General features: G+C 38.7%; 1 protein-coding gene across 3 annotated transcripts in view; it reads right to left on the bottom strand.

Moving 5' to 3' along the window:
* The window catches only part of cdkal1 (CDK5 regulatory subunit associated protein 1-like 1), a 477,082-nt gene that overhangs the window by 393,577 nt on the left and 57,476 nt on the right, over window positions 1-26,029 (bottom strand). For all 3 annotated transcript variants that reach the window (XM_012964438.3, XM_012964437.3, NM_203863.1), the window contains 1 exon segment: window positions 9,494-9,578. In XM_012964438.3, the coding sequence (XP_012819892.1) occupies window positions 9,494-9,578 (85 nt within the window).

Here is a 26,029-nt window from a genome sequence, read left to right as displayed (position 1 = left end):
GCAAAGCATTAGCATTTACTGTAACTTTTTAATGTCTGTGTAACTGAAATCGAATTAGTTTCCACAGGCACACTAGCAGAATGGATGCAGTTGTCTTTAAGTAAATTAATAAGCAGAAATAGTTGAAAACACACCACTGTTTCTTGTGACACAGAAGGAATTTTTAATAAAAGAGGTGGAAATACAGCAATACTGCTGCAGCAAGCCAAGACATTTAAGTAAATCATTAATCTCCAGAACAAAACCATGTTAAAGCTCAGCAGCCCAGAATGAAATATGTATTCACTGCTGGATCGGGTTAGAAAACGTTCCTCTGAACCACTCTGGACTGCTGTCAGTATTGACCATTTCCAATTATTATGCAGCAGGTCCATTAATCACGGCTGTGTGCCTGGCTGACTCAAAGCTCTTTTCTGTCTTCGCAAACTGATCAAACAATGCCAAGCACACAGTTTTTTTTCTGTGCCCCTTTGGTAAATAGTATTCATCTGGGTGAGTAGCATCTATGTGGAGGTGAACAAAGGATAACTGGCCTTTTCCAACATGCACCACCAGCACAAGCCGCTCTATATTTAACTAAAAGGAGGAGAACGTTTCTAATAATTAGGCCTATAAACTGTGTTTTTATTAAAGGGGTGGTTCACCTTTAAATTAACTTTTAATATGTTATAGAATAGTCAGTACTATTCAGCTTTTCAACTGGACTTCATTACTTATTTTTTCAAGTTTATGAATTATTTGCCATCTTCTTTTGACTCTTTCCTGCTTTCAATTGAGGATCACTGACACCAGCAGCCAAAAAAACGTTTGCACTGTGCGGCTACAATTTTATTGTAACTTTTCATTACTTTTTTAACTATTCAGGCCCTTTTCTATTCATATTCCAGTCTCTCGTTTTAAACACTACCTGGTTGGTAAGGTAACTGGAACCCCAGCAACCTGATAGCTGCTGATATTCCAAACTAGAGAGCTGTTGAACAAAAAGTTTAATAATTAAAAAAAAAACAAATAATAAAAAATGAAGGCCAACTGCAAATTGTCTCAAAATATTACTCTCTATGTCACACTAAAAGATAATTCAAATGTGAACAATCCCTTTACCAAAGCTTTTGCCCAGTATAAAGCTGCCATAAGTAGTGATGAGTGAAATTTTTTAGTAGGTTTCCCCGCGAAAAATTGCATTTCACAAATTTTTGAGAATTTTTTTCCCACAAAACATAACAGGACAGATTTGCTCATCACTAGCCATAAGTATAAAATGCACCTAAACTTGCATTTTTCTGTTTTATATAAAAACACAACCTTTTATGTTGTTATATTTGTATATTGTTGGCATTTAATTTTATGGTTACTTGCCAAACTAGAACCTTAAGAGTCTTCATGCAAATATCTGCTGAAAAGATGTTTATTTAATGGATATATAGTTTGTATGTGTATAGCTCATGTACCAGATGTTGGACTACTTAGAACAGAAATAATTTTTCTTTTGCTTACGTTTTTCAGCCTGACTGGCTTTATCAACTGTCCCTAGGAGAACTCAATAATTGGAAATAAAAATAATGCTTTAAATCTTTCATTAAAGCTGGTGTTGAAAGAAAGGAGTCATGTACAATTTAATGTGTAAAGGGACTTATGCAATGTGTATGTTTAGGCCAAATTGTAAAGCATTATGGGAAAGAACACTGATCTGGCATTCAGCATCAGCATTTCTTTATTAATTTCCTCAATTCTGCTAATTATCCCTTTATCTTTATACCTTGAAACCTTATATAACTAACAAGAGGTATTCCCAAATCTGTATTCCCAAATCTGTTCAACTTCCTGAAAAGAGGTTTTCAGGTTCCAAATTTAATTTCTATTTGCATGTAAAACAATACAATCGTTTTGAAGGAGAAGGTGGCAGAAGGTGAGGAAGAGGCAGCATATTAAAGAATAAACAGTATGTCAGTCTGGCACAGCAGAAAAGAACATTTTGTAAGAAGTATGTGGGCAGTTAATTAAGCATGATTTGTCATTGTCCCTCAGAAGAACTATGATGGAAATACTGGGTGAAACAGGAACCACCTGTCCCAGGCCTTCTGTTAATGATCAGAAAAACAATGGAATGATCTGTTTAACCATTGTCTTAATTTCACTCCTTTCAAACTTGCAACCAGGTTATTTCCTCTAGTTAAAAGTTATAAAGGTACGAATTTAGCATTGGACAGATTCTCCTATACTACAAAGTGCCCCATCTATGCTTATGTGAGAACCTGGGCTCCATTTAATAATTTGCAAACGGCTGGATAACATGCATGTAAACAGCCGGCGTTTTCCAGGCCAACCTTCTGATTCACTCTGCTGCCTGTGCCTGGCGGATGCTGTAGTTTTCAGTGCAGACACACACAACAAGTGCAGGAAAGCAGATCCGCTTCTCTCAGCCTGACAGAAGACTGTAGGACTGAGAGAAGCAGATCTACACTCCATGTGACCTTGCCCTTAGGCCAGTGCCACACAGAGTGCCTATATAAAATTGCAGGCCAAGAATCAGACAATCTGCTGAACTCTGATAGCTCATGTGTCTGCACCGAGAAGCACTATGGCAGATGGTACAGACATACAGAGCAGCTTTTACCAAAATCTGCTCCATGTGTCCATGAGGCTAGTGCAGTAACTGTCAGTGCGAACACAGAAGCGAGCAAAGGCCAGCTGATCAGTGGATTTTCATATTGCATTTATATGCAGCCTGAGAATCAGTCCTGTGTGCTTTGCTATCTCAAACCCAATATCATGCTGTAAAAAACTGAGAAAGAAAAAAAAAATCGATCACACTGGACAGGAAGGGAGCAAAATGATTACCTTAAATGGATTCTGTCATGATTTTTTTTTATGTACTTGATATTTTTTATACTGTTAACATCGGAAATAATTCACTCTACAATTTCAAATGTAATTCTTGTGTCTGAGTCTGAGCTTTCAGAAAGAGCCAAAACTACACATTAGAAATACTTTCAGATAACCTATTGTTTCTCCTACTCCCATATAACTGGAGGAGTCCCATGCTGGACTTGGATTTCTTACTATTGATGCTATTCTGATCTACTAGGAGCTTCTACCTATCTTGCTACCTTCGTATGGTTCTGCTGATCAGCTGCTGGGGGGCTGATATCACTCCAACTTATCAGAGCACAGGTCACATGGCTGTGGCACCCTGGGAAATTAAGAATATGGCTAGCCCCATGTTAAGTTTCAAAACCCGCAAAACCTGTAACAGCATATTTCTGCTTTGTACGCTACTTCTGTGTGTGTGCCTTAGGTTCTGTTGCCATTTTTCACTGCTTAGCTGATTAAATATCATCTGGTTGGCATATAAGCAACAGACAGTAACTAAAAAGCAAATTAGGGTAAGGCCCTACAAGGCGGATTGTCAGTCTATAAGTGCAGGCTGAAAATCCACCCATACGCTTGAAAAATCTCATCTTACCTGCCCCCAGAAGCACTGAATCCACCAGGGTGCAGGTACAGAGTCGATATCCACCAAAAAATGCCAAGTCTCCTGTTAGTTGGTGGATATCGGCTGCGTGTGCCTGCACCTGGGCAGATTCAATGCTTCCTTGTTTAGGCACAAACAACAAGATTTTACAAGTATATGGGCGGATTGTCAACCTGCATTTATATGCAGGCTTACAGTCCATCTCATAGGGCCTTACCCTTAGGGTCAGCACCCCTTTTACCTGAGCAATAAAAAATATTGTGGGTTGTGGATTTATGCTCCTCAAGTTAATTTGCTTTAAGAATCTAGATAGGCATATTATCCTTTGTCTGAACAGAAAAAGTTATTTTTTGATAAAGTCTTGCTATGGACATTTTGGCAACATTATACTGTACAGATAGTGGTTTATTAACTATTGCTTACTTACACATTTTATTCGCATATTTCTCCTTAGCAAAGAAAACAGAAAAACATTGAATGGAAAAAAAAAATCTTAATACTTAAAATGCACTTTTCTAGCAGATCAGGTGTATGTTTCTCAGCAAGTTCTCTTCTCTCTTTTCTATTGTGAGGAAGATAAAAGATACTGTCTGGAACTGCGTGTTCTTATCTATTATATTGGCACTAATGCACCATGCACACAGTTTGCTCCACTTTTCCTAAATCTCAACAGCTGGACACAATCTTGACAGTATCAGAGTGCAGAAGAGCTTGCCACTTGATAGGAGCACTTGTACTCTGCACAATAGCTCATATGTCTGAGGGCTTTAATAACTTTCCATTTTCTAATAGTCAAACAGCATGCTGTTGGGTTATAGATTTTAAGAGGGAGGAAAGAAGTTATTTAATTGTGTTGCTTCTAAAGGAAAGCTTTGTTAAAGAGCTCATGGGCCAGGATGCTACACAGATGTTACAATACAGCGATGGGTTTAAAAAGGAGAAGCAATTATATTAAATGAAAAATCCAATAGACAGAAACTGCTTGCAAAGACATACGCAAATACAAAAACATGTTTTTAAAAAAATATATAAACTGCCTAAAAAAGTCACTGAATAAGTGACATGCACAAAACAAAAATAGTTTAAAGGACACAGTACATAGGAAGGTCAATTTTAAAGGGACAGTATACACCTAAAAATACCTTTGCCAAAACTGAACACAATAAATGGGACTTGAAATTACATTCTGCCTATTTTAATTAAAAAACTTTTTTTCTATTTTTTGCCATTATAAAGTGGGGCTATTTTCACTGATCTTAATTTCCATTCCTTTATAAACAGGCCAGAGTATAAAGCCAGTTTCCATTTAGCACTTCCTTAAGAACTTCAACAAAGCTGATATAACTAAATACCAGTCTACTGAGAAGCCCCTGATAATGACATGCTAAAGGCGGTTGCTTAGAGAAGGGAGGGGGTTTTGGAAAAAAAAAATGTCCACCAGTGCTAGGCCACCTACACCAGGAGGGAACTCCTGGTGTGGGCAGCCATATTATTTAATGCACATAATGAGCGAGACACCCTGCCACAACATAGCTGCCCACTGGCAGAAGCTGGATATGTACTTTAACTGCAGGTTGACTGATTAAAGGGGAACTGCCATTGCTGTAAACCTGCAACCCAAACTGTAGTGGATGCTTAATCATTTTAAATAAGCTTTATTTACATTTTTAGGATAGAAAAGATAAATTAGTGTGCTTCTTTCAACACTACAAAAAAAGTAAATGCATTTGTATAGGCAAATGTATTTGCTTCTCCTAGAACAGTGATCCCCAACCAGTGGCTCAGGGGCAACATGTTGCTCCCCAACCCCTTGGATGTTGCTCTCAGTGCCCCCAAACCAGGTAGTTATTTTTGAATTCCTGACTTGGGGGCAAGTTTTGGTTGAATAAAAACACCCAAGTGACTTAGCAACATTTACTTCCAAATAAAGCCCCCTGTAAGCTGATAGTGTGCATAGAGGCTGCCTAATAGCCAATCACAGCCCTTATTTGGCTCCTCCATGAACTTTTATGGTGTTTGTGTTGCTCTCCAAGTCTTTTTACACTTGACTGTGGCTCACGAGTAAGAAAGGTTGGGGATCCCTGTCCTAGAAGAATGCATTACAGTTCAATAACTCTGACAGAAGAAAATGGAAATGAAATGATACCAGGTACTGAATAACTAATCCGATTAACTGCAGTGTTCTTTGCAGCGCCATTGAATTAACCCAAACACAAAGCAGACAGCAAAAAGCAGCCAAATGCATGAGAAACATTCACACCTTCAGCACACTGACCTGATTAAGTATAATTGGGAATCCATTTTATCTTTACCAACCCCAACAACCCCAGCCCTTTATTTAGCAGTAAAGATCTGTGCATTTAAAGGAGAAGGAAAGGCTAAGTCACTTGGGGTGCCAAAATGTTAGGCACCCCCAAGTGACTTAGATCGCTTACCTTTTACCCCGGGCTGGTGCCCCTGTACAAAGAGAACAGCACCAGCCCGGGGTAGCAGCGAGCGCTTCCTATTCGCTTGTGCACGCATGCGCAGTAGAGTGAAAAGCCGAACTTAAACAAGAAAGTCGGCTTTTCACTCTACTGCGCATGCGCCGGCCCACGGATTTCGCCGACAGAAGAGAGAGGAAGAAGGAAGCGCTCGTTACAGGTACCCTGGGCTGGTGCTGTTTTCTCCTAACAGGGGCACCAGCCCAGTGTACCAGAGCCCTAAAGATGCCCCAGCAGCTCCCCATATTCTTTTCTGCGGATTAACTGCACATGCTCTGTGCTGCTGTCAGTTGCTAAGCTTAGAGACTGAAGCACAATATACTGTATACTAAATTGTGCAAAACTATAAGTTCCATGCAGGATGGTGCCACTTTGCAGAGTGATTTGACAAAGTTGGAAAACTGAGCAGAAAAATGGAAAATTAGGTCAGGTAATAGTGTATAAGCAGGTTTCCTCTGATTACTCCAGTTTCCTCCCACACAAAACATATAGGCAGCTTAACTGGATCCTGATAAAATTGGTCCTTCTGTGCATGAATGAAATAGGAACCTTGGACTGTAAGCTCCTCAGGGGAAGGAGACTGATCCAAATGAGGTATAGGACCAGTTATCCAGAATGCTCGGGACCAAGGGTATTCCGGATAAGGGGTCTTTCTGTAATTTGGATCTCCATACCTTAAGTCTGCTAAAAAATCAATAAAACATTAATTAACCCCAATAGGATTGTTTTGCATCCAATAAGGATTATTTATATCTTAGTCGGGATCAATTACAAGGTACTGTTTTATGACTACAGAGAAAAAGGATATCAGTTTTAAAATTCTGAATTATTTGATTACAATGGAGTCTATGGGAGACAGGCTTTCTGTAATTCGGAGCTTTCTGGATAACGGGTTTCCGGATAAGGGGTCCGATACCTGTATAATGTGTGTAAAGTGCTGCAGAAAAGTGTTGGTGCTATATAAATACCAAGAAATAAATAAATAGTAGTCTGGAAAAGTGCAGTGACACATTCGCTGAATTATTCTATTACAGAAACAAATTTTTCATTTGTACTTCAAAGAGTAACTACACATAAGGAATCCTTAATCTCTGGAAGTTAGCTGATAAACCAGTCAAGAAAAAAGTGGCAGGTATGCTGTAAATAGCAGAACAGTTCTTCTTTTTAAATTGCTTCTCCTAAAACTATTTAGCAGGTGTGCTGCGGATAAAGATCAATCTGAAGTGTACATCAGTATGCTGAAACCACTGCTAGTCTTAATCTTCAGCCAAAAAAAAGGGAAAGAGTCTCCTTGGTTTGTTTGGACTGAAGTCATGCCTGAAAAATGTCAAAAAATTGGCTTACTTCATGCAAGATCTGATAAATGAATGGATTCAGAAGTATTACCACAGAGACATCATTCAAGAAAAGTGTGAAATGGCACAGCAACACCAATGAAAGGAAAACCTTCTAATGTATACATTAGGTGTATTGCCCTAAGGCAAAATGTTGATATTTCATGAAACAAAATGTCAAATAATATGGCATTTCACAACAATATGGGCATCAATGTAAGATGGCTTAATAGCAGTTTATTACCACAGCAGCTTGGTGATCTACTGCTTCTACAACCTATTCCTGCCCCTAGATATCCTTGTGATTTCCTGCCAAATTTCCATTTTAAAGAAACCTACAAAAATGGGAATTTTCCAATAGAAATGCAAGATTGCCTACATTTAGGCTTGGAGCAATTTTTGGTTCTCGCTGCCAAAATGCTTCTCCCCTTATAAAGTTTACAAAATCCAACTGTACCACTCTAAGAAAATCGTGGCATGAGGTGTTTTGATAGCTACCATCATGGAAAGAGATTTTGATCAAAACAATATGAGCTGCTGGCAGCAGTGTCTCATGCTAGTGTAAGGGAAATGCGTGGCTTATGGCACATCACAGCAAGAAACACAAGACGACATGATATAAAAAGTAAATATCCAGAACAGGACAAATCAAAATGACAAAAAGGTATAGGGTGCAGGCTAAACAACCTATTCAAATTGAATTGGCATGTATTAATATAAGAAAATTATTTTCCATGAATCCATCAGTAATAAAATGAGCAAGGCATTTAAAGAGGATAAAAAACAGATTTCTCCAGATATTTGGTGTACTGGATTCTTTTTTAATACACAACATCTATATATTGGCCTTGGGTCAGCTTTGACTGTGGCCTTTATATTAATGTTCTAAATGCAGTAAATGAAAGTGTAAGTGAACTCTCAAGCCTCTCTTTACCAAAAATTTCAGGTACATAGTAATCAGGAGTATAAACCTTATGCTGACAGCAGACAAATTACTTTTAAAGAAGGAAAGCAATTTTGGCATTTTACTGCCAAGAGATAAGCCACATTGGTGCCACCTAGAACACTATATTTTTTCTGCAGAAAACATTACCATACCTGAGTAAAGGAACCCAAGAAGCCATTTTTGCTTGGCCTTCATAGCTCCCTGCTCCAGCTCTAGCTGTTGTAGCTCAGAACACACATTCCCAAGGGTAGGAGGGGTGAGTTTAAGGAATTCTTATGAGAGGGGGGAGCAGGAGAGCGGAGAGAACTGCTGCAGACTTTGGCTCTGGGAATGAAGGATTTCTCTGAGAGAGGAAGTCAGATGCCCAAGCACATGTTTACAAAAAAGGAGACAAGAAATCCTGTTTCTTTTCAAAGAGGAATCATTGCAGCTTTCCTGTGAGTTCTTATGGCTGTATTTACAAAGACCTTTCTGATAAAGCTTTCTTTAGTTTTTAGCTTTCCTTCTCTATTAACCCAGCTGAAAAGCACAAAGAAACTTCACTTGAACTGAAAACCTGCTGCCAGCACCAGTACCCAAAAAGGCAAGTGAAATAATCAAGTTTCAATATATATAATAAACTTCACATATGTACAGGTTTACATTTCTCTTTACTCTACACTAAGGGGCAGATGTATCAAAATGTGAGATTTACCAGAGAAAAACTCACCTACTTTTTATACATTCCTATAGGACTTTTAGAAGTATGTTTATCAAATGGTGAAGTCTAAATTTCACCCTTTGATAAATTTGCTCACATTTTGATAAATCTACCCCTACGACTTTCAATTTTACTATAGTCAAAAGGGATTCTGGGAACAAATTCCATTTACATGGGTTTTTCCTATAGGCTAAAGCTTACCCACTAGGTTTTAAAGTAGAAGCTAGGATAATAGCTGATCAGGTTCCCAACAACAGACCAGTTTTGCCCTTCTTAGGGCTCATCAGTGTAGTGCAGGGTTTTCTGATCAGCTTAGGTAAAGCTAGTAGTGCTGATTCACGAACAGGTCAAAGGGTCAAAAAGACTACACTGATGAGCCCCAAGAAGGGCGAAACCGGTCTGTAGTCGGGAATCTGATTAGCTGTTATCCTGGCTTCTGCTTTAAAAACCCAGTGGGTTTGAGGCGGTCTTCCCAACCCTTTTGATTTGTTCGTAAATTTTACTATAGTATATAAAGTAACCTATATGATCATATCCCCAAGAAAGTGTAGCACTTACTTAATGGAGTTCCTGAAGTGGTCCTCAGCTGGACTCTTCACAGTGCAACTGTTCAGTAGCCACAAATCTGCTTGCTCAGGCTGCTCTGAAAAGTAGAGAAAACAGGAAAATTTTAAGATAACTCTTTTTAAAGGCTAAGCTACTGCAAGAATATTTCATGTATAATTCTCCCTTTGTTAGAGAGTCTTTCTGAGCTTGGAAAAGCCCATTCTTCCTCCCCAATATAGACACTTAAAGGAACAGTAACACCAAAAAATGAAAGTGTTTTAAAGTAACGGAAATATAATGTACTGTTGCCCTGCACTGGTAAAACTGGGGTGTTTGCTTCAGGAACACTACTATAGTTTATATAAATAAGCAGCTGTGTGACCATGGGGGCAGCCATTCAAGCTGGAAAAAAGGAGAAAAGGCACAGGTTACATAGCAGATTACAGATAAGACACCATTGTATTCTACAGGGTTTATCTGTTAGCTGCCATATAACCTGTGCCTTTTCTTCCTTTGAATGGCTGTCCCCATGGCTACACACCAGGGTTTATATAAACTCAAGTTTTCCTTATTAATAACGAGCATTCGATTTAGTAAAACATACTTGAAAATTGATAAATAAGCCCATTAGTGTCTTAGTGCATTTTTAGTAAGTGACAAACACAGACAGAAGGCCCAATAACTACAGAGTTGCTTAGATTTCTTTCATCTACATGATAAAATGTAATTCTTAAAGGGGGCCCATCACCCAGACATAAAAAAGTTGTATAATAAAAGTCCTTTTCAAATTAAACATGAAACCCTAATTCCTTTTTTTATTAACACATCCATACACATTATAAAGGCATTTAAATATCTCAGCTGTCAATCACATATTGCCTTCCCTGCCTCTATGCCTTAGGTCAGTGCTGTCTAACTAGCGGCCCTTGACCCCCCCTCTGTGTGGCCCCCCGCCTGTCTGGCTGCTTTGATGTCTTAACTTTGTGTAAACTTTAAATGGTATCAGTACTGAGATTAACTGGCCCCCTGCATGGTTATCACCTCAGATTTAGGCTGTAATCCCTCTGTATTGTTTAAAAATGTAATCCCCTGTGTTCTTCACACCTTTTTATCTCTGTATTGTTCACCCCCTGCAGTGTTCACACCTCAGGCTCAGGCTGTAATCACCCACATTGTTCACCTCTTCACACCTCAGACATTGTATGTACTGCCTGGCCTATGCTGCCTATACACATATACATGAGTATGGCACATAGGCAGCATAGGGCAGGGAGGGTATGGCACCCACAGGCAGCATAGGACAGGCAGAGTATGGCACACACAGGCAGCATAGGACAGGCAGAGTGCTGCCTGTGTGTGCCATTCTCTGCCTACCCTATACTGCCTGTGGGAGGTGAACCTGGCAGGGGTTTGTTCTGGGAGTTTGTTAGCCATTAAATGGTCCCTAAGGTGTGTAATTATATGCTGGGGGTTGCTGTGCTATCCACAGGGGAGGAGGAGGCATACGGATTTAAGGGTGTCTTAATATGACATAATATAATTCTTTAACATATGAATGATGGTTGATATCCCTGCAGCGACCATTGTGATAAAATGGGTGTGGTTTGAAGTGGGTGTGGATTAAAATGGTGGAGTGGCCAAAACTGGCTTCCATTAGCGACCCTCCACCATGTATGCGAGAGAAATTCCGGCCCTTGGCACCACAGAAGTTGGACAGCACTGCCTTAGGCATAAAGGTGGGGCAGACAATAACTTTAACTTTCCATTCAGCAACTTCTGGATGTCACTGCAGTCCTCACTTTCCCCCTCCCTCCTCACAATTGTGTAGCCGGTGCATGAGTATGGGCATCTGGCCCTCAATTCTATCACAAAAACAAGATTTTGGCATGATGCAAAGCTTGCCTTACTAACAGTCTCTACAAAATGGCACCTGCCTGCTTGCTATATAAAGCTATATAGATAAAGTAAAGTTTATTTTGCTCGACTAACATGATAGAAAGAAAACTGAAATTATTTTTTTAGGGTGAGAGGCCCCCCTTAAGTAACAATCAGATATTAACCTTTAATCGTGGAAAAAAACCTGGAGACAATTTGCACTATTCTAGTTTAAAATCCTGAAGGTTCAGTTCACTGTGACAAAACTTTTTTCTTCAAATATTACACAACGAACATTGCAATTTTTTCCCAATTGCCTTTTTTTCTATGTACCTTTTACAACTAAATAAGTATAATTTTACTTCTTAAGTTTCTCAGGGGTAGCTTAGTAAGCCAGAAGGCAGATTTCCTAAACTGTTAAGTAACTGTTTAGTAGCAGCTGTTGCTTCTGTTTTGACTACATTTGGCCACAGTGCAATTGGTACAGCTGACACATAAGCTGCTGGCAATTCCATGTTCCTGCTAAGAAATCAAATTTAAACAATTTTGAAGTCAATGGCATGCTTAACAGCTTTAAAAATAAAATAATTTAAAAAAAAGTTGAAAAAGTCATTATTTGTGTATCATAAAATTAACATTTTGGTTATGATAAACTGTTGCTCTGGAGCAATGGGGAACTGCTGAGGAAAATTACTGGATATTAATATGTAATAAAAAAAACTTTGTATAACATCTGGCCTGGGAATAAAACTAGGCCCTGGCATTTCAAGTACACAGAGGCCCAAACAGCTCAGTGACTGACTATGACATTTTTATGGCACAGAAGCACAACCTCCTCAGGCTCCCTTTACCTCTGGTGGATCCATATACAGGAGAGCTCAAGTTGCTTGCACCTCTAACTTGTGCAGGAACGAGTTTCAAAAATATAGATTTTGTCCCATAAAACAGAAATCCTGAGAACATGGTATCAAATATTGAACTTACTGCAGCAGCCTAATGCTTCAACATCTCTATAGTAGCAATGATCTAGGCCTTCAACGTTGTCACAGGAGCTCCCAATCTTGTCAGCTCAGTTTCTGAGCTGCCATGTACTAATAATCTGAATTAATTGTAAACATATTGACATTTATATTGTATATATAGGTATGGGATTTTATCCATAATGCTCGGGACCTGGGGTTTGCTGGATAAGGGATCCTTCCGTAATTGAGATTTCCATACATTGTTTATTAAAAATAATTTAAACATTAATTTAACCCAACAGGATTGTTTTGTCTTCAATAAGGATTCACTAAATTATAAGTACTGTGAGTGTAGATACTCTTCTTGTTGTATCTACTGATCTACTTGGACCTGCACCCAGGCTACTGTTCCCTTCTAGTAGACGTGAGTGCCAGCATCCCTGTGGACAGAGACCAGGACCAGGACTTTTTTAGTGAAAAACCAAATGTGTATTTAGTAGGAACATACAGCCAACTGGGACCGAAACGTAACAAATGTGTATGTTCCTGCTAAATACACATTTGTTTTTTCACTTTTTGGTGATTCTACGTTTTTTACTGTGCACCTGGGTAGAGATTGTTTGAAGCAGAGTGCTACCCTATGGATATATATATATATATTATATAAAATAAATTCAGTAGCACAGATTTTTCCCAGCTATAGGGCTGTGGTTGCCTTGGACTAGTACAGGAGCCCAAAATACAAGGTACAACTTATTCTTTATTAAGCTTTAGCTCTCCTTAAAGTTACACATTTGGCTAGCATTGATATTCCCATTTTCCAATAGTTTTGTAGTACAGGTATCGGACCCCTTATCCGGAAACCCATTATTCAGAAAGTTCCGAATTACGGAAAGGCCATCTCCCATAGACTTCATTATAGGCCAAGAATTCTAGTTTTTAAAAATGATTTCCTTTTTCTCTGTAATAATAAAACAGTACCCAGTACTTGATCCCAACTTAAGCTGCCCATACACGCACTGATAATATCGTACGAAACCTCGTTTCGTACGATATTCGGTGCGTGTATGGCATGTCGGCGAAGCAGGAAGCTGCTGAAATCGGTCGACTCGCCGATCGCCCAGGTTAGAAAATTTTGATCGGGCGCCATAGAAGGCGCCTGACCAAAATCTGCCGTCAGGGCTGAATCGGCAGAAGGAGGTAGAAATCCTATTGTTTCTACCTCCTTATCTGCTGTTTCAGCCCTGAACGCTGTGTGGCGGACCTTAAGATATAATTAATTCTTATTGGAGCTAAAACAATCCTATTGGGTTTAATAACAGTTTAATTAATTTTTTAGCAGACTTAAGGTAGGAGATCCGAATTACAGAAAGACCCCTTATCCAGAAAACCCCAGGTCCAGAGCATTCTGGAACCCATACCAGTACTTTCTTACAAAATATGGGCAAACTTAAGGTGTTTTTCATGTTGCTGCTTTGCTTGGTTTTTGCCCAGATATTTTGAACTGTCCAGTCAAGCACCCCTGGATTAATTTTAATGTATGTATGTTTTAATTTATTTCTGGTTCTACATCTCCCCATAAAATTCTGAAACTCGTATATATTGGCTGCTAGGCCTTTGACCCTAAGAACTAGGCAGTGGTTTAAATCAAACAGTAGATAATAAATGTGGGGGTATGATTTAACAGAGAATTATAAATATTAGCACGATGACAAAAAACGACTCCTCAGAAAGTCAGAAAGGCAAATAATCAAAGTGTTGCTTAGATTATATGATAGAGGAATGTAACTATTAATTGAACTTCACCTTTATTTATTATGTTAATCTAACATCTAGTTTTCTTCCGTGTTCTCCACACAGAAAAAGCTACCACAGAACACAAAGCCTTTAGATAAGAGTGAATGTACTAGGTGGATCATAAGAACAGCCCTTTCAGGTCACTGTCAATCAAGCAAAGGGTTGCAAAAGCAAATATGCAAATCAAATGCAAAGCACCAACTGTTTATATCCAAAAGGCTCAGAACATTTTTTTTTACCCTTTTACTGCCTACTTCTCTCTTTCATGCAGACATCAGGGCAGCAAGATCTGCAATTAGAAAATCCTCCTCTGCAGGATCAAATAAATGATCTTTATCAAAATAATCTATACAAGCATTCTGAGGGCTGTACCAGCTGGCCCATTTCCAACACGGCACAAACATGTCTGTTCTCCTGAAATAACCCATAAAACCATGTTAACCCAGCAGCAGAAACAAAACACATGTACTGTATGCTATATTATATATATATATATGCATACACACACCCCTTACCCGGAAACCCATTATCCAGAAAGCTCTGAATTACGGAAAGCCTGTCTCCCATAGACTCCATTTTAATCAAATAATTCAGAATTTTAAAACGGATAATAATAAAACAGTACCTTGTAATTGATCCCAACTAAGATATAAATAATCCTTATTGGGGGCAGAAAAATCCTATTGGCTTAAATTAATGTTTTGTTGATTTTTTAGTAGACTTAAGGTATGGAGATCCAAATTACAGAAAGATCCCTTATCCAGAATACCCGTGGTCCCGAATGAATATAATATATATATATTTATATATACACATATATACACACACACACACACAAACACATTTTACACACACACACACATACACAAAAGGGTTAACATATTTTCTTTAAAACTGTTGAAATTAAATACAATAACTAGACTGGAGTGTTTATATGAAACATCTCCCTTCAGGTGAAACGGTTATACAATCACCTGGCACTTCGAATTCAAGGCAGTCATATTTAGCAGCTGCCAGCTTGGCACAGGTACCATCATTTGGTAAACTAAATGAGACAGTGAGGAGCAGAGAGGTCTTAGGCTCAAAAGCAGCTAGTCAGAATGTGGAACAAATACACAGGATTATCAGTGGAACAAAAGCCTGCTGCTGTCAGCGGAAGCAGCACTATGGCCAGGAGTACTCCCTTGTCGCGGGCGACTAATCTCCAGATATGCCATCCCACTGGCTAGAATGAAAATCGCCGGTGGGATGGCATATGTGGCGCCAAACCCGCCAAAGATTCCTCTCAAGGCAACTTCGGCAAATCGCTGCACCGCGTATGCCATCCCACCGGCGCGGCGACTAATCTCCCCGTCTGTCACAGCCCTTACATGATGGACAAGTATCTGTTTTTCATCCTGTGTCTATAACACAGCTGATAAATGAACAAAAAATTATTCTAGATCTGTGGGATGTCAGTCAAACCCTTAATTGCTAAGCAAGTAGATACAGTTACACTGTGTAGCAGAGGAGAAAGTATACATGATCCTTATCGATGACGGCAACATAAATATCACAAGAGATCAGAAATAACTGAATAAATGTATTCAGTTGCCCTTCCTCAATATTGTGGACAGTGTTATAGATTGTAAACAGTTCTGAGCAAGTCCCTCTAATCCTGTTTTCACTAAGTCACTAATATCTGTGTGGAGCATGGAAAGCGGCCTGCAGCCCAAGCTTTTCTGCTGTAAAAGGATGCAGCAGGTGAATGTTAGAAAGGCTATGGCCTTCAGGGCCGCCATCAGAAATCATGGGGCCCCTCACACAAGTATTTCTGTTCTCAGACTAGATGTATAAGTACGTTATCTGTCAGACCATACAACAAACATTTCAACTTTAACCCTTTCAGTACTGTTGGCGGCAATAAGCACCAGGCACGGCTATGCAAACAGGAAACTAAATGGGTTATGTAATAAAGGTGCCACCCAGCACCAGTATTCTGTGAAAGAAAATAAAGATTATGCACGCAGGGAGAATATAGAGAGGCTCATTAATATATAGGCTACATTTCATGATATATGTCAGCGACAATACTGCAAAGTTCCACAGGACAGAATGCTTTAGTCACTTTCTCATTCAAACCACTGCCTTGTCACTAGGGTAATTATGACCCTATTAGACAGGTAGCTACCAAAATTCCAAACTGGAGAGTTGCTGAATAAAATGCTAAATAATTAAAAAAACATTAAAACCAAAAAATTATTAAAAATAATAAAGACCAAATTGTATCACTCTTTACATCATGCTAAAAGTTTGTTTAATGACGAACAACTCATTTAAAATGTCTTAACTGATGGCGAGCTGATAAATATTTTGATGGTATATATCGGTAACAGATATTTACAAAATAGGAAAGAAAAAAAACTCACTCAAATAGCAATTTGCATTTTTAGACTGCTAGAATAGCTGTTACTCTGGACCTTTAAAAACATGATAAACCTGCTAATATCTCAGAAACCACTTAAAACAGAAAATGTAATTTGCAAAATTGCTCAGAGGATCATTTAAAGATGCCATACATGGGGCCATAAAAGCTGCCAACAGACGGTATCGGCAGGTTATTGGCCCATATATGGGACCCTCTGACAAGCCTACCTGATATCTAGCTAAAAATCGACTTGATTTAAGATAAAAAAAAATCCCATTGGGGCACTGGCATCTTTTCTCTAGGTGCCAGATTCATAGCTACTGTGCAGTGTATTCACTGTTAATACTGAGCAGGTAGTTATAATAAGCTTTTATATGTTGGAAAAAAAACAAATCTGCCTAAGTAAGGGCTAAACACACAGAGCAGAGAAGCTCCGATAGCAGCATGATGTTGCGCCAAATTACACAAAGAGACAAGGAGATTATGTTGGCATATTTGATGTTGCATTCCAAAAACAGAAGGCAAGGTTCCACAAATGAATAAAATAAAGATGTTATAATACTATTTGCCAACTAAAGGATATTTATATAAAACAAGAGGAAACATCCTAATGTTAGAACATCTGTATTATATAGCAACCAAAACTTCCTGTACCATCACAATCACCTATATAGCTCATAAATCATGAGAAAGGCAGATTCATGAAAATCATATGCATGCCATGTAGAAATCAGGTTTAACATTTCATACTGGTGTTTAAAAGAGAATGAATATTAAAAAAGGGCTTGAAACCATCCTGGCAACATTCTAGTATAAATGTTTTCAGTTATTTTATGGTTTTAAAGTTATTTGTACATGTACATGTAATTGCAATTGAAAGCAGTAATAGTTTATCCTTTTCTGGATCGGTCTCTTGAAACAATATAGCAGAAGTAATATATAACAGAAGTTGGCATCTGCAACACTGATTCAGAAGCAATAAACCTGTAGTGAATAGAAAGTGACATACAGGTACTGCTTTTAGTTGTAATTACATTTTTACATACACTGGGGAGGGTGCCAAAATGTTTGGCATTTACCAGATACACCCAGTCAGTGCTCCTGTTAGCAGAAAACTCCACCGAGGGTACATGCGAGTGAGCGATCATACACCTTCCTTGTGCCGCAGTAGCGTTAAACGCTCCTGTGATGGCTCTGGGATCTGAAATAAAGAAGGAGGAAGGAAGGAAGGAGATCGCTCACTAGCAGGTGCCTTAGGCAAATGCAAATCTGTTCTGCTAATAGGAGTACCAGCCCGGGGTGATTCTACCTTTCCTTTAAAAATATTGAACATTTTTAATAGAGAGAGAAATCACTAGATGGTGTCAAATGTTAGGCACCCCTCAGTGATAGTAATCACACACCTTTTACCTTGGGTTGGTGCTCCTGTTAGGAGAAAACCGAACAAGCCCGGGGTAGCTGCCAGACAGCAATCCTCTTCCTTCTTCTGTCTTTCCACCACCTGTGCATGAGCAGTACAGTGAAAAGCCAAACTTTAACAAGAAAGTCAGCGTTTTCACCCTACTGCGCATGCGTCGGCCCCGGGATTCAGAAGAACAAAGAGAGAAGGAAGAGTTTTATGCCCAACTAAGATTCAATCAGTAAAGGACTGTCCAATATATTATGTAGTATTAACAGCTTAATTTTAAAACAATGCTAGAGTCACAAAAAATACATTTATTTCCCCCCCCCCCCCCGTATAACTGTACACCCATGGCCCACACGATACCTGCCAGCAAAGACAAAACTAATACAGGTATAGGACCCATTATCCAGAACGCTCGGGACAATCAATAAAACATAAATTAACCCCAAAATAATTGTTTTGCATCCAATAGGGATTATTTATATCTTAGTTGGGATCAATTACAAGGTACTGTTTTATTACTACAGAGAACAAGGAAATCCATTTTAAAATTCTGAATTATTTGATTAAAATGGAGTCTATGGGAGACGGGCTTTCTGTAATTCAGAGCTTTCTGGATAACGGGTTTCCGGATAAGGGGTCCGATACCCGTAGGACTTAAAACGTACAGGTTTTTTTATGTAAGTGCTGCTATATTTCTTTACAGATTAGTTTCCAAAGCAGCCTCAAAGCAGACACATGAAACAATCTCTCTGTGCCACAACCAGCAAGAGTATAACCGTGCATACCAGTAGCATGTGAAAGGTATTATGAGGCTAACTTTCTTGGGAGCATGACAGTTCTGACTTCATTCTTCCATGTAATATAAGTAGATAAGACTTTTGGAAGGCTGAACTGGAAACAGACATTGGTCAATTAGCAATATCACATCCACCATTTATCTCCAAACTATCTTAAGGATGTCTTATACAGTAAAACACGGTAGCAAATTAAAGCTGCAAGAAAGCAATGCTAACTGTAATTACAAATGGGAACTAGTAGGCTTTCAGCATGGGCACCTAATGTAGAAATTGTAGCAGCTGTTGCCCCAGTCCAACTGGGGTCACCATTGCTGGTACCAACAACAGACACAGAAATGGCATGTTTTCCTTCAATAAACGCATGGACATTAAAATGTCTAGTTACAGATTTTGAAAACACCAGGCACAGAAATAGCATGTTTTTTCCTTCAATAAAGCAAGTCTAGTTACAGATTTTAAAAACAATGCTTTACAGTATTAAGGCTGATTAGTCCTATATTAAGGGTAGTCCTATATCTGAGATATTTCATTTAATGGGTATAGCTATAAAAACTGTACATACAAATATCCTTTACTTTACTGTCAACATGTTACACTGAGTTTTACAGTTATAAATCAATACCTACCTAAGAAGAGTTTAAAACCTAAGGTGCCTTACCACACACACTAACAAGAACTAGGATTCATTAATCTGGCTTCAAGGAAACAGTATAGACAAAGAGAGAACAGACAATGATACATTAGATGATACGTATCTTATCTTCAACCCTACTAAACATAATCCCTGGGTTTTGTTAGATTTTTTTTTACTATAAACTGTCAGAATTCATACAATATTTTGCTGAGAAATGTATCAACTAATGTAGCAAATTTCACAGTCTGAAACTCCAGTTTTGAGCTGCTAGCCTTACACACCAGAGGAACATTAAACACAATTTAAAAAGTTATTTTTGCTGTACCAAAAAACAACAATCTAAATAAAAGTTTGGAAGGTGAACTACACCTTTAAACTGGCCATACACCTACTGATAGCCATAGGCCCCGCTATGATATATTCTTTGGCTGGTAGGCCAAATGATCTTATCATCCCAATTAAGTTCAACTTGGCAAAAACCTCTCATTCCATAACCTTGCCAAACAAGCAGATCATAGGGTAGGCCTATAGTGATCAGACTTGTGAGGACCACACCAATGCTAGCTCAATATCTGTTCCAGCCAGATATCACTTGGTCAAGGCCAGTCAAGAGGCTTCTTCACATACCAATAAGCTACCTACTTGGTATGGAGGGGCCAAGTTGGCAGTTTAAATTAGTCTATGCATGAGAAGCTTTAGAATTTTACTGATCAACAGGAGACCTAAAGGTGGCCACCTTACCAAACGAGTAGATTCTTCCCAATATGCCCTCCTTGAGGTGGCCAATATAGGATTGGCTCAATCATTCAGCCATTGGGCCAAATGACTGGATATTGTCAGGATAAAGGCTGCCAATGTGCTCCTCATCCTGACAGAATCTTTAAACCTGTCTGATCACCATTTGCCCGATTTTCGGTCAGATATCAGTTGGGTAGGCCAATCTGAGGGCCCACACAGGCCGATAAACTGCTGACCATGGGCACCTTTAATCGGCCCATGTATAGCATAAGTTGGTCAACTGTTAGAAAACACTGCTGCAGTGAAAAATCACAAACAGTTATTCCTCTTAAGACATATTTGATATTTTCGAGCTATCAACTTAACCTGGAAAATGTGAAAGCAGGGACTGTATTAAAAGACTTATAAATGGTGGCCTAGCCGACTCATTTCACACCTGCCCTTTTGGTTTACAGATTTAAAAACTAATCCGTATAAATTTTACATGGAAACTGAAAGTCGACCTTGGAAATAAACAGTATGTTTCAAAAACAGTTAGTCCCTTGATCCATTCTCTTGGTCTTCTAAATAACAAACACTTAATTTATTTTTGTGCACTTTTATTCCTAAACATTGAAACATCTTTTGCAGGAATGCTTGCCTTGCACACAGCCTGGGAACGATTTTGCCCATTTTTTAAGATAAGTTTGCTCTAGGTTGTTCTAGTTCAACCAGTGCCACCTATTCTCATTTAGGATCAGATCAGAGCTCTGACTGGGCCACTGGAGGAATGAGCCACTCTGAAGTTACTTTGCACTTGTGAAGATCAATTTTTTCCAAAGCTTCAGTTTAACAAACTGAAAAAACAGGTTCACTTGTGATCTTAGGAAATCCAAAACATTGAAAAGGCAGGCACTCCGGATTTTAGATGAAAGTAGACAGCAGTAGCTCAGAAAAATGAAGTAAAATCAAAAAGTTTATTTATACTAACACATAGCAGCCTTTGATTAAGTACTGCATGGTACGAAACACGTAAGGCTAACAGCATCATGTGTTATTATAAATACACTTTCTGATTAGACATTTTTCTGAGCTACTGCTGTCTACTGTCATCTAAAATCCGGAGTGGCTGTCTTTTCAATGTTTTGGATTTCCTGAGATGGATCCCTTAAACTAAAGGTCTGGGGCATGAGCACCCGGGCCCACCTATACTAGGGGGCACATTTACTAACCAACGAATGGGCCGAATGTGCCCGAATGCGTTTTTTTCGTAATGATCGGCATTTTGCGATTTTTCGCAAAATTTTCGCGACTTTTTCGTAGCCATTCGGAATGTTTCGCAAAATGTCGCAACTTTTTCGTAGCGTTACGACTTGCGTGAATTGTCGCGACTTTTTCGCCGAGTACGAAAGTTTCGGATTCATTCAAGCTTCAGTATGGTGACTTTTCTTTGGCCAGGTTGGAGCTGCAGAGTGCCATTGAGTCCTATGGGAGGCGTCAATACGAAAAAATCGTGACTTTTCGCGCAAGTCGTAATGGTTAAGAAAAAGTCACAATAATTTCCGAAAAATCGTAACGGCGACGAAAAAATCGCAAAATGTTCGTTTTCCAATCGGAATTTTTCCAATTCGGATTCGTGGGTTAGTAAATGTGCCCCTAGGGGTGATATTTCAACAAATTTTTACTTATGAGTGTGTGTTTTTTCATTGGTTCACTTGTGATCTTTCCCAGTATTTTGCAGCATCCATCTATCCTTTCTTCTGTTTTAGTAAATGCACATCATCTTTACAACAACGCCACAATGACAGCAACCAATAAAAGGCTTTCCAAACTAAAAGCAATACCTTACTGTAATGAGCTTTATCCACAAATTACATTAAACATAAATAAAAGTAAAGGTGGCCATACACGCACCGATAGTATCGTACGAAACCTCGTACGATATTCGGTGCGTGTATGGTGGCGAGTCGACCGATATCGCAGGAAGCTGCTGATATCGGCCGACTCGCCGATCGGACCAGTTTGAAAATTTTGATCAGGCACCATAGAAGGCGCTTGACCAAAATCTCCCTTCAGCTCTGAATCGGCAGAAGGAGGTAGAAATCCTATTGTTTCTACCTCCTTACCTGTCGATTCAGCCCTGAATGGTGTGTGGTGGATCTGACGATGTTTTGTGCGACCGATGGTCGCATGAAACATCGTCAGATCGCCACGTGTATGGCCATCTTAAGAAACAATGCTATGTACTCATCTACAAAAAGGCAGTAATATCCTGGAAAACAGCAATAGTCACTAAAAGCCTTTGGTCTCTGTTTGACATAGATTACAAGTAAATTTAAAGACTACTGAATAAAATATAAAATATATACACACCCCAGAAGTATTGGTAACTGTACCTTGCTGGCTTGTGAGACCATCGCAAAAAAATCAAAGTCAAGGGTTTTCTGAACAGATTTTTTTTTTTTTTTAAATAGTTTATCACAGAGGGAGCTGGCACAGCTTAGAACCCACTCATTATTGTGGTCTACGTTGTGTTGCAATCAGAACATGTGGTAGAGAACATTTTATCTCCTAAGTCAACAAAACAATAGTAATTTATCACTAACAAGGCACAGAACAGTTCACTGAGATATGGTATTCACTTAAGTAGCTTTGTGGTTAATTATTGGTCCTACACCAAAGTACCAAGGCTCCCAGAGATAGTCTGTTTTTTCTAACACACTACTTGAAACAGTCTCACCGTGTTTTATCAGTATTGCAATATTCTCAAGAACTGGAAGGTCATTTTGACCTTGCTCTTTTCAAATACTATTTGATCCAATAGCTAACACGGCAAAACTTCTGCTACTCCTTTGAAGATGAACCCTACTGAAACGCTTCTTAAATAAATGTGTTTAATCCTCTCAGTGCTAGAGGCTGCCTATTGATCTAAGGGGAGAGGTTAAAATATCAGCATTTCTGCTCTTCCCTGCTTTGGTGCAACAAATCATGATACAAGCCAAAGGTCAGGGAGCCAGAAGCTGCAAACCATAGCAGTGCCACAAACCAAGCTTCTGTCTAGGTCCTATAAATTAAATATCCTAGAATGGTACTAAAAATGTTTCTGTTTTTTTTCTCACAAAATTCATAGCACTGGGGGTAAGGAAATGTGCAACATTCACAGTTTATTTACAAAAGCAAGTGATAAACACGAAGGAGAATTGTAGTGCCACAGGGCACCAAATACACCTTCTAAATGTTGTGCACCAGAACAAACTGCTTCATACCTCCATTTCACATCATAGTGTAAAACAGGGGAGGATCTCCCTTCCGAGGTTATTAGGGTACTAGGGCACACAAAGATCGCTACAGCCATTTAAAAAAAAAAAAAAAACCTCTGCAAAGAAGTGACAATACAACATACCATAAGGAGTGCAAAGACCATACCTCCCAACTGTCCCGATTTTCACGGGACAGCCCCTCTTTTTACAGCACAACTCGCAGTCCTGGATTCTTACTGAAAAGTCCCTCATTTCCCTTTGATCTCCTGCACTGAAGCTAAAAAAAAGATTCAAATTTTATTAAAAGTAGCTTTTGGCAGTGAGCCCAGAAATCGCAAGGAGCATCACCTGCACTCAGAAACATTGTTTCTCACTTTTAATTAAATAAGTGGGCTTTTAGCAGAAAGCCCAGAAAGGTAAAAAGTCCCAAGGTACAATTGTAACTAATAAGGAACAAAGACTTGCAGCTTAGAGGGCAATTTCAGCTTTTTCAGCAAAACTGTAATAAACACATAAAACAGGACCCGAAAACCCCCAGAAATGTGTTCAAACTTTAAATAACCTGCCAAATTTAGTCAAATGGGAGTGGTATTGGGATGGGGGGGGGATGTTTTGCAAAAATGGGCGTGGCCAAATAAACTGCCGCATTGTGAGCGCCATTAGTTTTTGTCCCTCTTTCAATTTTCAAATTGTTGGGAGGTATGCAAAGACTATTTCATGGCAGAGACATGGAAGTAAAAATAAAGACAAGAGAACCAATAGCTTCTCAGAAGCTGTATAAAAGGTCTGCTAGCAGTCTTGACTGATGTGTACAACACAGATCATCTTTACAAGGTTTTGTAGAATAGAAGCCCTTAAAAGATTAGCTGTGGGACTCAGTAAATTCTACTTATGCCACTAGTCTACACTCCTGTGTAAATATGTGCACTTGTCCAAAAACTCATGACAAGGATCAATACAGGCTTATAATCTCAGAAATCTGAACAAAGTGAACAGGACAATCTGTTGGCCTGTGTGTGGGAATCAATAAAGACTACAAAGTAACTGCACAAAACTGAATTATTTAATGCATTTAAATATAAGCCATTTTAATATTTAGCATGAAAAGTCAAACTTGTTTTAAAGGATAATAATGTAGTTCTAGCCACATACACTTTAGCCCCCTCTATACTACTTCTGTATTAGTAATAGTATGGTGAGAATAATAGTCTCTGGGAAAGGACCATGGTTGGGAAGTCTTATAAATTAAAGGTACGTTTCACTCTGGCATAATCAAATTAAATTTCAACAGAGCCACACACATTTGATATATGCAGTTGAACTCCATTACAAATTGGTGGACCTTGCCAGTCTTACAGAGGACTTACACCACTAGTGCAGTGAAGGAAATAAGCATTTTGGTGTGTGATTTTTGTTTTGGACTTGATCTTCAGTCTAGCATAATACCATCACAAAACATGACTTTTTGTGTTTTTTTGTTTTTTTTTTAAATGAAAGATAGATTATTGTCATTGCAGCAAGATAATGGATAGACAGGACCATCTATCCCACACTGACCCCTGCCCAAAGACTTCAGAGCTAGTAAAAGAAACTGCATGCATAAATATGTAAAACGTATTCTATGGGCACTGCACTAATGAAGTTTGTGACTTCAAATGAAGTTAAAGTCGACTCCTTTTTACATAAACCAAATGTTAATGAATTCACATATTTTATAGGCTTATTGAACATTGCCTTAGTTTACTCCGAAATGAAAATGTTTACTGTTTATTGTTGCTTAAAAGAAAATTTTGACTGCATCTTGTGACTGTATTATGTAGAACCCAGAAGCAAATCATTGATTTCAAAGACCTTGCTTAAGTCCAGATACCAGATTCCCCAGAGAAATTGGATTTAAACTCTATTTTCCAGCTTTCAGAGGAATTAAAATACATAGAATCCACCTGAGCCAGATATGTCCAAGCTCTTATTAAATTGTACCTTCTAGCATTTTATTGACTTTTTACAAGGCTGCCTGTGTATTTCATCCAATTGTTACTATCTCAGTCTTTGGGAACCCTTTGAGACTAGCAGAGAAACAACAGTTTAAGATGTGCTAAAGTATAAAAACTGCTCATGGTTTATAAGTCACAGTCTTGCAGTCAGTAACAAACATTGGAGATTAATAATAGTAATAATAGCTATTGTAGGAAAGTGTTGTGCAAAGCCATGACTGATCAATTAAAAAAAAGCATATAAAACAGATTATAAAACTTTATTTCTTAAGCTACATTGCATGCAACATTAGGCAGCCCAGGCACAATACTAATTTACACTGTGCACATTGCAAAAATTCATTCTACCATTCAACATTTTATTCTTGAACCAATAAATGTATTTTTTATGTTGTAATATTGGTGTGTAGGCAGCTATCTCAGTGCATTGTGATTAATTCTGAGCTTTCAGAAAGAGCCAGCACTACACATTAGAACTGCTTTCAGATAACCTATTGTTTCTCCTACTGAATGCAATTAGTCAGGCCCAACTTGGGTGTTTTAGTATTGAGTACTATTCTCATACATAGCACTAGGTAGGGAATGGGAGCATTTTTAGCAATACAGTTGTCAGGGAGCTGCTCTCTTGTAACCTGCCCATTGGCTGAAGTCACCTAAGAAACTAAGAAATGTCTAGCTCTAGGTCAAATTTCAAAAT

The sequence above is a fragment of the Xenopus tropicalis genome, chromosome 6, assembly GCF_000004195.4.
Source record: "Xenopus tropicalis strain Nigerian chromosome 6, UCB_Xtro_10.0, whole genome shotgun sequence".
NCBI lineage: Eukaryota > Metazoa > Chordata > Amphibia > Anura > Pipidae > Xenopus > Xenopus tropicalis.
The sequence above is the reverse complement of the archived record's forward strand: the minus strand, read 5'-3'. Positions and strand labels throughout refer to the sequence as shown.